This window comes from Phaethon aethereus (genome assembly GCF_964289735.1).
Source record: "Phaethon aethereus genome assembly, chromosome: 3".
NCBI classification, from domain to species: Eukaryota; Metazoa; Chordata; class Aves; order Phaethontiformes; family Phaethontidae; genus Phaethon; species Phaethon aethereus.
Genome location: NC_138576.1, coordinates 51,099,093 through 51,112,220, shown reverse-complemented (window position 1 = coordinate 51,112,220; position 13,128 = coordinate 51,099,093). Strand labels below are relative to the sequence as shown.

The window sequence follows — 13,128 nt, the reverse complement described above, 5'->3', positions numbered from 1 at the left end:
ATTACAGACATGTCGCATTATCCTACTGTGCACCCAGACTACTAAATGCAAGCTGCTAAAGAGATATAACTACAACAGCACTTAAGTCTCTCTAGTAATTGGATGAAAGTTGAAATTCCTACCTGGTATTCAGGTCTTATGTCTAAAAAAATATTTTGTTGATTAGTAATAATGCAGCAGGGAATTGGATCAAACTGGATGAAGCTATACTGTTCAGAAATGCCAGCATTTCCAGGAAATGTCAAGAAACGCACAGGATTATTGATTCTGCATTTGAATTTCTGAATAAAATGTTAGTTTGGGCATAGGCACACCCAACATACTTCAGGATTGGCTTTGGTGTCTGTGGCTTAGAACAAGAGACAAGGCATTTTTAAAGCTAACTCTTAAAAGCATCATGATTAACCAAACACACTTCTAACTACAACAGTTCTAGTGCTGGGCTCAAACTGTTTTAGATCCTTTCTAAATAAAATGTGGTAAAAACATCCCATTAGCAACTCTTGGGGATCGCTTTGCATGAGCTTACTCCATTATTTCTCAGTGCTTAAGAATACAGGAGGGAGCTGCTTGTCTACCATTAAAAACTGGTGGAGGAAAAGTGCTTCCTGTACGTAGAAGGCAGGCGTGTGTCTTCTCTCCTGTTCCTACTCTACCGCTTCCCTCCCACACCTTCTTGGCACCCGGTGGGAAGGGGGTGGGAAGACCAATCTCTGCTGCTTTGTATGGTTTCCCTCTCGCTACCTACCGTTTTCGTCTGCCAGTGACTCCATCTTTTGTCTCTGCTGCAACACAGGCTTTCCCAGCCAGCCGCATGATGAGCCTGGCAGGTCTCTTCAGCTTCCCAGCTGTGCGCAAGGCTCTGAAGAGCAGCCAGCAATGAGCAGGGTGAGCTTCTGTTCTGCTGGGTGGCCGCTTAGAAAAAAAAACCCTCACAAACTCTCTATAACTTTTTTCATGTTTGGAAAGTGATTTTTTTTTTCAGGTCCAAGAGTGAGATATTTATCAGATAAAAATTAAGTCTTACACACCAAAGAAAAAATATACCCTTGGCATTCCCAGAAGCGAAACAATCAAAACTCCCCTGGAGAAGAGGGAAGGGGAATATCCACAATTACCACTGATAAGCCTTCTGAAATCACACATTCCTTTAGATGAAATAAAAAAAAGTAAACAGATCTTGATGTTCATTTTATCTAAATTCTGGCTGGTAAACAGCTACAGTGTAGCTTGTTCAGATTTTTCAGACTTTTCAATCCCTATTTGCCCCCTAGACAATTATTCTCTTCTTCAGTAAATACATCCTAGAAATCAAACTGGTAAAAAGAAAAGAAAAAAAAAGGGAGGGGGATTGTAAAGATGGGAGAGGAAAAGAGGCTATAGTTTTATTTGCATGCCATTAGGTATAACTTAGAGTAAATTAGGATGTCAAGTTCCATTCTAGAAAAGCAACATTTGTAGAGCAAAACGTGATATTCTATTTAAATCTTCAGATATAGTTTGCAATCACAACAAATTCAAAACTTACCTGTGATTTTGAAAATGATACGAACAATGCTAGTTTGTAGGAATGGTAGATTTCTTTTAGAATCTGTAAATCTTATTCACCTCTTTGGTCACCTCTTTATCAAAGTGGATCACACTTTGCTTTTGCAGATCTTGAGCCACGGCAGATCAAGTGCTGGTTTTAAAGGGATAAGTGAAGGAGCATTCTGCCTTATTGGCTATAATTCGGTCCTCAAGAGAATAAAACCAGAAAGATGAAGTTTTTCATGACTACCCTTTGCAAACCCATTATTATACTGCAGCTGGAACTACAGAGCAATAAATTACACATATATGTATATATATACACATTCCTAATTGTCATATGCATTATATAGCGTGTAAAGTGGCAAAAGCCTGGTCAGGAGGAATGAACTATTACTAAAAGCTTTGTGTCGCAATCTTCTCAGATCTGAGGGTGCACAGGTGTACCGTACATATGCTGAGCCACCTGGTCACGTAGCATGGCAAAATGGAAATAGGGTCACACCCAAGGAGAAAGCACAGCTTGCTGCCAACGTCCTGAAAACCATTCCAACACATTGCACAAGTGTGGAAGTGGTACAAGAAAAGCACGATGCAAAACAGTCTACAGGTCTCCACGCAGATCACTGCACCATAGCCTCGCGTGGAGGCCAGAAACAAACCCCTGGTGATTCGAAGGGCAACTTCACAGGATCGTAGTTACGAAGGGAAAGAGAAGGGAGGAGGATGCCCTTCGGGAAGAAGGCAGTAAAGCGCCTGGTGTCGTCCTAAGGAAGAGTTACATACTAGCATGAGCAACACCAGTGAAATGTTGAAATGCCGTATAGCTAGGTGTTTGGCACAATGATACACAGAGGCAGAGCAGATAAAGGATGGCCACTGATAACACTGGACTGCCTGGTGCACGCTCCCATGTCACCGTTACCAGACTCATTACCTACTGTCCACACTTGATCATTGACGACAGACCTCCTTCATACTTCACAGTGCACGAACGGTTCATGCCTTCCCTGGGCAATGTCGCACTGAGGATGTGGCTATCCACATTATCTGGCTCCTCCAAAGCGCAGTATTGTGCCAGTTTGACAGACCTTTTATTTTGTCACTGCTTGGGGGACTGTAGATTATTCAGCAACCCATCCCTGAAGACCTCAGCACTATCACATGCCTGGACCATTGCTCAGGTGGCTGTATTTTAAGCCATCACTAACCCTCTCAAACAGAAACGTATTTTCACCCATTGCGTCCTCTAAATTTGTTCACAGTATTACATGGAGCATGCAATAACTAAGGTGAAATTCAATTCCAAACATAGGTCAACACGAAGACTATGCAGGATGCAAGTCCAATGTAAAGTTGGACATAGCCTTTTCATAATTCTCCCACATCACATCAAGGTGGGTGTGTTGAACTGCTTGGAAGGAGAGTTCTGCAAGTGGTATCTGTCTTAAATAGCCAGGGAAGAGTAAATAAATGTAAGCTCTCTGATAAATGTTATGGTTTGTTGTTTTTGTTTTTGTTTTAAAAGAACAAAAATCTCCTCAATAAACTTTGTGAGTACTTGAAAGATGTCTGTCAGAATAAGAATTTACTGCTATTCTTACCCTGTCTTCAAATTTATTGATATGCTAAAAGGGTGGAGGGAACCTTCTTGACTCAGTACATCCATTGCCATCTTGAATGCCGAAGTTTTCGACTACAAGACAGAGTCCTTTCGCACCAACATTCCAGGAGCTATGTTCCTTCTGTGAAAATGCTAAGTACCTCCATGCCATCTTCCCTCCTGTCTTTTGCACTTCTCCAAGGCGCATGTTAGCTGTCAGCTGGTCCTGCACATCTGCAACCAACCACAGCTTAAATGCTCTTGTGCTAAACCCCTCACCAAAAAGCAGCAGAAATACAAGAAAGAAAGATGTTTTCAAGGTCTCTCTGAACCAGCCATAAGAACTGGACATAACCTAGATGTTATATTTAGGAAATAAGAGAGTTGGTGTCTTAATCCAGGTTGGAAATAGCAAAATTAAAACCTTTTAAAGTTTATACTGAAATGAATTTGTGGTTCAAATGGGGATAAGAGGAATAATGAGCTGGGAATATGGAAAAAAGTGGACCGACAAGGAAATTGCAATGATGCCATCAGTCTAGTCAGCAGAATGGTATTTTATTAAGCAGAGAAGTAATTTTGTTGAGCAATACTCAGAGAAGTTCTGTCATGGATAGATGAGAACCTCTCTTGTGCTGTAATTAGCCATAAATTTCCAGACTTTTTGGAAGATAAAAGGATGAGCAGTCTTTAGTGAGTTGTGTTACAAAGCCAAATCATAATAATCAGATAGTTTTATAGTGGACCTGATCTCCAAGCCTCCTGACACAGGGACTTCTCAGAATTTTGGTCTCTGCCTATAGAGTAAGTACAACTGTGTGTGTATAACTAGCTGCTGGATTCTTCTGTCTCCATTATTAACAAATGCGGTTGAATTGAGGGCACCTGGCACTTTCTTCTATGAAAGAATCATAGTTTAGTATCTGGAGCATCTCTGCTGCAATGCTGTGGATGCTTGCTGTGTCCTGGGAAATCTGGGCAGAATGATGCTTAACAAAAGGTACATATCATTATGGATACTCTTAACTCAGGAATTCTGAATTCTGTTGTGTGCTTCAGACAGATCAATCATGTTAGAAAGAAAATTCTATTATGAATGGCTTACTCTTCTGTGGGGCTGCGATTACCAGAATTGTAGTTCTTTAATCAGAGACATAAAATAAACCAGACTTACAGTAAAATCCTAGAAAAGCATAAACCTGGTATCAGGTAACTGAAAGCACTTAAATGACAAAAACAGCTTATTCTGTCTTCTGAACGCTCCTACTGACATTTTTGGGTTTGCTTTCTTTCCTATCTGCTGTGAACTTAATCTATAAACAATTAATTGTTCTTGCTTTGGTGTTTTGGCTTGCTTTGGTTTTTTTTGGCTTGCTTTGGTGCTATCTTTTTGGTTCCTCCTCTCTGGTATCCCTCTTGTCCCCTCTCCCTCCTCCTATCAAGGCCTTGAAGAGCAGACACAGATAAAGCAATGGAAGTGCAATTATCACAGTCCAAAAGAGAAAGTGCTTGCTGTACACAAATTCATATCATGTTTACCTTTATTATTTTCTTCAAAGCAGACATGGTATCTAAGTTCTGTCAGCCCAAGAAGCATCACCAATGGTAACTTACAACTATGGATGGCTGTCCCAGTGGATCCAGAATTCCTACAGGTACAACAGTACCCATGTGCTATTAAAAATAAATTGCTTGTATTGCTTTGCTACTTCTATAGTTTTTAGTGTCAATGTTGAGAAATATTTATATTAAAAGACAGCACCATAAGTTATAAAAACTGAAAGAATTAACAAAAACATAGTTCAGTATTTAGTACTGTTCTTTAGGAAGAGCTGGCCTACGTGTGGGTTCTTGCTAGCAGGTGGTATTACATAAAGACTATTTGTACATGCTGGGGCCAGTTTTGCTTTCTTTCTGTGATTCTGAGTGTCCCTTTCTGTCAAATATACTTATGGTAGTTAATACTGCCATTATGTCTCTGTAGACTGTGGTCTTAAATATTCTCTCAGTGGAAAGTGTTTGGATAGAAGCTATCTTCAAGTTATTCCCCCTGTACTTTGTGGGTTTTAACATTTTATCATGTCATTTCAGGTTACTGGTTTATGACACTACTCACCAAATACTGTACATAACTAATTTAAGATACAGTGGCTTCTCAGAGCACAAGTGTTTGATGGGAGACATCACTGTGACTTAAATGGTCAGCATTTACATTCTGTCCCAGTTCTGTATTTTCTGGCTTCCACAATGATTCCAGTACCATTTAAATTTTGTTTGCTTGTTATTGGTTGCAGTGGTGTTGTTTTTCATTATGAATTGCATATTTATCAACGAAATAATTTTGAAAGAATATTTCAGTATTAATCATCTCAAACTATTGCAAAACATACCATGACTCAGAGCTAAGCATCCTATAAAAACTTGAAAAGTTTAAAGGACTGAGCAAATTAAATATTTGCTAAGTGTAATATAAATCTTTTGTCAACCATGTAAGAAATGCTGGCCTGGCCAAGACAAAATGAGGCATTCTTTTTCCCTTCCCACATCTCTCCACCCTACTCAACTGGTTTGGTTTGAAAATTTGATTACTTTTTTTTTTTCCCCCCATGAATTTCAAAGTAAGGACTTCAGTGTTCTTGTTCTATTAACATCACTTTCTTGCACAAACCACAGCATGGTTGCAGACCAAGAATAGGAACAAATTGCGTAGATAGGATAAAAGGAAAAAAAACAACTTAGATAAACTATTATAATGTTCACATGTTTTCCTAGACATTTGAAACCACAATAAGGAATTACTGTGCTGGCCAGCACAATAACATCCTATTAAAATCCATATTAGAAGCCACACAGACAATGAATAATGTAGCTATTCTGAATGTTGTCAAAGAGCTCTCGTGATCCATGCTTCATCACATTTGATTTTTTTCCATTCTCTCTATATACCGTTCTCTTCAACTCATACAAATACATCAGGACAGCAATCCCAAGTCCATGGCTTATGGATAACATCCTGCAAACTTTCTTCAACTCATCCATACATTTAAATACACATCCATACATACATATCTGTATACATGTGTATATATAAATGTAAATAAAATTCCTATATGTATTCCACCCTGTGAAAATCTCTGTTGCTGTATTTTTTGATTCATCTAAACCAAAGAAATTTATTTCTCCAGATTTCCCACAAATTAGTGCATCAGCGGCACATAACATGCTGGTGGATGTCACAGGCAGATCTGTCTATTTAAAGAGGTTAAAACTTATGCTTTAAAATTTAAAACATGAGAGGCTACTCTCTCTTCTGCAGGAATGACAATGGGGAGCAACGTGATTAAAAAGTAGCCCTACTGGAGTAAGCACAAGCATGACTCATCGAAGGAGGAGTAAGTAAATGTTGGCTTTTTGTGGGGATTAACAAGGGATTTTTGAGTCTGTCTGTCCAGTAACAAGGGTGAATTCCTGGTGGAAAAAAAAGAAAGGAAAGAAAGAAAAGAAGGGGAAAAGAAAGGAAAATTATTTAACTTGTTCAGCCTGGGAGGGAGGTAGAAAGTGTGACCTTTATTTCAGGGAAGCAAGTTACACTTGGGGGAGGAGGGTGACTGGAAGCATCCTATGGTAGCGATGAGCTGTCTGCACTGGATGTGTGGTACTAGTGAGCCATACAACCCAAATTTAGTCACCCTTGCTGTATTGCCCACACGGGGAATCACAGTAATTTTACCAGGTAAAGAACACAATAGTTATACTGAAGAGAGAAAAAAATAAAACCACCAAACAACAGATCAAAGTGCATTATTTTATACAAAAGTCGAGCATAAGTGTAGTTAAGCAGAGAGAAACTCTGTCAAGAATCTGGATGTCCAGCACAGCGCTGAGCAGGCTTTTTTCCCTGGGATTTTTTCAGGTAATACAATTAAACTTTGTCCTGCTGCAACGTTTAATTCGCTGGAAAGGTATATAACCTATTACAAATAGCTGAGGACTGATCTAGATTTTAAAAGAAAACAAAACCAAGAACAAGCCCACCTCCCTGCCCCACCTAGGCCCCTCTTAGGTGACTGCCTTGCTATACCTACCCTTCAGCTCAAAAGAAAAAAGTCCTATAGTGTCAAGTAATTTCCCCTTCCTTTTTCCCCCTCAGTCTTTGCACAAGGCAGGTTAGTGCTCTGATGAAACTGGTTTCTTCTTTTTTTTTTTTCTCCTCTTAGAAAACCTACACCAGCATATTCTCAGCCCCTGCATGACTCACATCCCAGGACTCTGGCTGTAAGGTTTTGTTTAGCTTTCTGGTTCCGAGCTGGAGAAGGATGCCTTCTCCTCTTTCGGTCTCAAGTTTTGGGAGGAGACCAGTTAACCACTGAAAGGCCTTATCTATTAAAAACTGTGGTGAACCTTAAGGCAAAGACTTGTTCTCCTCGAGGCAGGCTCCTCTCACCTGTCCACAAACTGATAATTTTGTTGCCTGTTGCTTTGGAAAGCGCCTCACCTGCTTTCTCCCTCACTTGGCATTGGAAGTTTAGCATGTGCCTATGTTTCTATAAAATGCTTTGTTTCTACCATTTAAACATCACTCTGGGAGGCGATTTTGTAACCCTGTGGGATCCCAAATAGGCTTTAGGTTTTGTTGTTTCTTGAGAAAATAAAGCACTGTAAGGATGAGGACTTGGGCTGGATGTCTTGCTAACATTTCTCTGAGCAAGGCAGAAATGAAATTAAAGCAGCAGATGAGGAATCCTAAATTGCAAATATTGTAGACCTTGACGAGCTATCATCTTGAAAGATGAATTAAAAGAGCAGGAGGAATTAGGGATCTGCATATCTGCTGTCTCAGGAATATGGCAAAGGCAGCGATAGAATAAACTCATTTAATCCGGTAATTTGACACAGAATCAAAACGGGCTTCCACAGCCACACCTGCGTGTTAGAAGTACTCCACCCAGTTCCCTTCGTTAAATATTCATGTCAGAGGACTGAATCTTTGTGTGAAAGGCAGTGGCTGTGTTCAGGTAGCAAGTAGGTGTGAGAACTCTTATCTAGATGGGAATCCTGAGAAACCTTTAGACAGGTACCTAGTTATAGGTCTGAAAATATGACTAATCAACACCTGAATATAAGAGGAGAGACAATACTAGAGAACAGAAATGTGACTGACTTAGAAAAAAAAAATGTTTAGACCTAAGTATCTCACATGGAATTTTAAAGGCTAGATTTTTTTGTGGTCATCATTCCTAGTGTACAAGAGATACATAAATAATGAAGAACTCTTTTGTAATTCACTCATTTTACTATCAGCAGAAGCGAATCTAAATTTCAAATTGTCCTCTACAGGAACAAATGCCTTTCAGCTTAACTATACGGAAACCTATCAGCTTAAAGCCTATTTACCTTTAACTACATAATTTAAGGTCATTTGAGTTTGGCATATCATAGATACTTCTCAATTGGTATTAGTATTTTGTCACTACTGAAGCTGTATGACTGCAAAATCTACATTTATCTGTGATTTGGTCCTCAAATGGAATTATTATTTATTTAAAGAGAATGGAATGAATCAAACATTCAGGAAGTTGTTTCTTCATTCTGTTTTGGTTTAACCCCAGCCGGCAATTAAGCACCACACCGCCACTTGCTCACTCCTCCCCCAGTGAGATGGGGGAGAGGAATCGGAAAAAAAAAAAAAGTAAAACTCATGGGTTGAGATGAAGACAGTTTAATAGGACAGGAAAAGAAGGGAATAATAATAATAATAATAATAATAATAATAATAATAAAAGCAAGTGATGCACAGTACAATTGTCTGCTACCCGCTGACTGATGCCCAGCCAGTTCCTGAGCTGCAGCGGCCACAGCCAACTCCCCCTCGTTTATATACTGAGCATGATGTCATATGGTATGGAATACCCCTTTGGCCAGTTTGGGTCAGCTGTCCTGGCTGTGCCCCCTCCCAGCTTCTCGCTGGCAGGGCATGAGAAGCTGAAAAGTCCTTGACCAGTGTAAGCACTGCTCAGCAACAACTAAAACATCACTGTGTTATCAACATTGTTCTCATCCTAAATCCAAAACACAGCACTATGCCAGCTACTAGGAGGAAAATTAACTCTATCCCAGCCAAAACCAGGACAATTCATTGTGCAAACACTAGCCGCATTGTTTTATTAATTCAACAGTCTTAAAGATATTTTAAAAAAGTCATAAAATTATGGCCACAGCTATCTACTTCATGTAGTATAGGTTATATGACTGCTTAAATGATCTTCAATGTAGATCTGCATAGGCATTCTAAATATAAACAGGAATCTAATCAAGCTATTTTGCCTTCACTTGCAAATAAACTCAAAGACACCAAATACCCCTCCTATTTAGCTCCACTGAGCAAAACTGGATTGTGCAAATGTAACAAGGGATGGGATACATTATTTGGGAAAAGGAAAAGGAATAAGCTGAGTTTTAGAAATCTAGAAATAGAGTATTTTGCAGAACTGACAAATTATTATTTCTTTTCCTTTTTTTTTTTTTTTTAGTATTTAATACTGTGTTACCAAACTTCTGTTTGCCAAATTACCAGAAGAGAAACTGCTAACCTTCATTCTTGTAAAACAAATGTTTTGCACATGAAATAATACAGGACTAGAAGAGTCAAGAAAATAAACTGTATATTTAAATGTGTATGATTTATTAATTTCTCATAGATCTAGTTACCTTCAGTGATTTAATAAACATATGCTATTTATATATTTGATAAGAGCACTTTAAAATCTCTCTTTCATTGTTATATAGCTGGCATTTTCCGTTGTTCGAATCAGAAGCTTACAATAAGCAAAGTTATAAATCCCAGATGGCCTGGCAAAGGGGAAAAAAGTGGAAATCTTTGTGCAGAACTAGACATACATCTGAATCAGCAGCAGAGATATTTGATGAGAAAGTAATATTGATATAGAAGGATGTTGCTTTTTTCCTAAAACAATGATGTAGTCAGAGGAAATATTCTTGCCTTATAATTTGGGCAACACAACATTTACTCACTGAGTAACACTATCAAACAAGTGATCTAAAACATTTTTTAATTTCCTGCTGTTTTACCACCACGATTTATGAAAGTCAAACAAAAAGAAAGAGAAACAAAGTTGCACTGTATATCAAGAAGAGTTGCTGTGAAGTACAGGTATAGGTAAGATGAAGATTTGTTAAACAATCCTGGAAGAAGATGAAAGGGGAAAACCAGGGTATATTATGATAGAAGTTTATTATACACTAGTTAATTGGGTGGAGAGAAGACTGTTTTTTGATCAAGCAAGGGAAGCATCCAAAAGGACAGAACCTGACAGCTTTAATTACTTCTTGGAATTAATTTTTTTTTTCTGTTGGAAAAGAAATAGAAGACAGAGACAGTCCAACAAGTTCTTGGAATATGCTGGGGACAGCTTTTTCTTCAGAAGGTGAAGAAAACTATTAAGGGAGTGGCTATTTTAGATCTTCTGCTGACTAGTAGGCACGAACTGTCTGAGAGTGGAAGGGAATTTAGGTGAATGTGAACTCCGCTTAATGATCACTACTATGAAAAGGAAAGGGAAAGCAGCAAAATAAAATTACTTTTTTTCCACCCACAAAACAAAACCAAATGTTAACAAGCTCCAGAGACTGATAAGCAAGGTTTCTTAGGAAGACTGTTTAATTAATAAAAGAATGCAGAAGAGCTTGTCTGTTTTAGTCATTGCTGGAGTCAGCTCTTAATTATCCGAGGTAAGGGGAATAGCCTAAATTAGGCAAAAACAGAGGATAACACAAATTAGGCTGCGTAAATTAGTCTGCAAGACTCAGTACATTCACCTTTGACAGGCTCATGAACAGATTTCCGTAGAGAGGAGCTTGGTGAAAACAGATTATGTTCTGTGTCATGCACCGTTTTCTGCTGCTCTCCCACAAGAAATACTGAGGGAAGGCAGGGCTTCATTAAATCCCAATCCCCGTGAACCATCTATCATCAGCAGGTGACGCTGTATTATTACACCCATTAGCAGATTATCCCAACACAGAAGAAACTGCTGAATTCACACATGCACACACAGACCACACAATATTTTGTTGATTTTTATGATTTATCTAACAATCAGACCTTTGTGTTATGCATCAAAGTATGAAATGATGTGGCCTGCTCTGATACTCTTTTAGATGCTTCATTTAAAGGCTTTTAAATGTTCTTAGTACACATGGATTGCCTCCAGGTTAGAGGAATGACACCCCAACAGTTAAACTCAGCTGTAAGTATGAACAATTTATTCCAAAAGAAGAGCAAAATGCCAACTCTGAACTCACTAAATAACAGCTGAATTCTGCCATTCTTAAATTTCCACTGAAAAAAATGAAACATCAACTTGCTTTTCGGGGAGAAGTCCTTGCAAGGAGTTAATATACCAGTCCATCCAAGACAGCAACAGGCTGAACAGTAATTTGTTCTGTTGCAAAGCCAATATTCCTGGTAGCTCTACTGCAACAGAAATGTCATCCCACCACAGTACTGCACCGTTTTGCTGTTTCGTAACTGTGAAGAACTGAGCCCTTTTTGTAGGCATGTTTCTACAGTATCAATAGAACTAAGGTGCTGAATGACACCACAAGGAATGTTTGGGGTTTATATTTGTGTATTCAACTAAAGACCAACGAGTCTTTTGCAAAGGCTTCATATAGAAATTAGTAGATGAGATTTGCTGGCTTGACAAGACTAGACAATAAATTTGTTTTAAAGACAGAATATTTTAAGCCCTCATCAAATATATTCAGATGAATATTAGTTCCACAACCAAGAAAAAAGCAACTTTTTCAATTACTGGCCTGCTGTTTACTTTTGTTAATGTGGAAAAAAAAGTATTTCTCTCTCCATGGAAAGATTACAATAAAGACAAGAATGGCATTGCACAACCTTGTCTGCAATCTGAAATTAAGTTCTCACATTAGAACAGAAGTAATTAGCATTTTCCCTAGCTTGCTTCCATGCAGTAATACTTCTGCCAAGCAAATGAGTAACACTACATGAGCTAAATGAACACTAGAAAACAAATGCATAGCCATTTCTCCTTCTCTGGAATAAAACTTAACACAGAAAACAGTACAGGTTAAGTGAGAAACTGTAAAAGTGTAGGTGCTGTTCCTGTATTATTTTGGCTCTCATATATTCTATGAACAAAAGGAAAAAGCCATATGGTTTGTGAGAGCCTGTGGAAGATCTCCTCAAGCCATTTCCTTTGTTGGCTCTTCATGCCAACTATAGTCATTATGTACCTTCCCTATTTCCGTATATGATATTCATTTGAAAAATTTCCAGTACTTCAAACGCAGGTCCTTTAAAGAAACATTACAATTATACCTATTGTTAAGTTCTGTTTTCTGAACAGTCATCTTCTTTATGATATATATAAGTGTGTGTGTATATATATTTTTTTGTAAACAGACATATTTAGTTTTCTCTTACCTTTCTAAGTGCTGCTGGTAGTGAGGCAGTAGACATTGATATCGCTGGAAGAACGTAAGAGTGTGGACAGATTACTGATGGTATTTGGTCTTCTTGAACAGTATAGCGTCTGCCTGATATATCATAGTACCTGAAAGGAGAGTAAACATCATTCAATGAATACACCCTAATGAAATAAAGTCTGAGCTAGTATCTGCTATATTTCTTGACAAAACACATTAAGTTGTTTTCTCCTGTTGCAGTGGTTCCAGGACTCCGGTACTTCTAAAGTTTATGGCTTTATTTTAGCCACATTACTTGCTCCTCTTTTTAGACATTAATTCTTCCCAGCTGCTTTAGCTGTCTGAAACTCTAACTTGTCAGCTTTTTCCTGATAACAAAACCACCAAAACCCAAATCCAATACTCAGTAGGATAACCACATCAGAGCCACAAGGCAGAAAAATTAGTCATCATATCTTATGTCGCTCCACCTCTAGGACACATTTGGGTTTTATAGTTCCACATTACATCACACATGC

General features: G+C 38.4%; 1 protein-coding gene across 1 annotated transcript in view; it reads right to left on the bottom strand.

Annotated features, from left to right (window-relative positions):
* CRYBG1 (crystallin beta-gamma domain containing 1) overlaps positions 1-12,644 on the bottom strand; it is a gene marked incomplete at its 5' end in the record, with an annotated part of 65,656 nt that extends 53,012 nt beyond the window's left edge. Inside the window, one exon of the mRNA XM_081998387.1 lies at positions 12,609-12,644. Within this exon, the coding sequence (XP_081854513.1) occupies positions 12,609-12,644 (36 nt within the window). The remainder of the gene's footprint in view (positions 1-12,608) is intronic.
* Between the last annotated feature and the right edge of the window lie 484 nt (positions 12,645-13,128).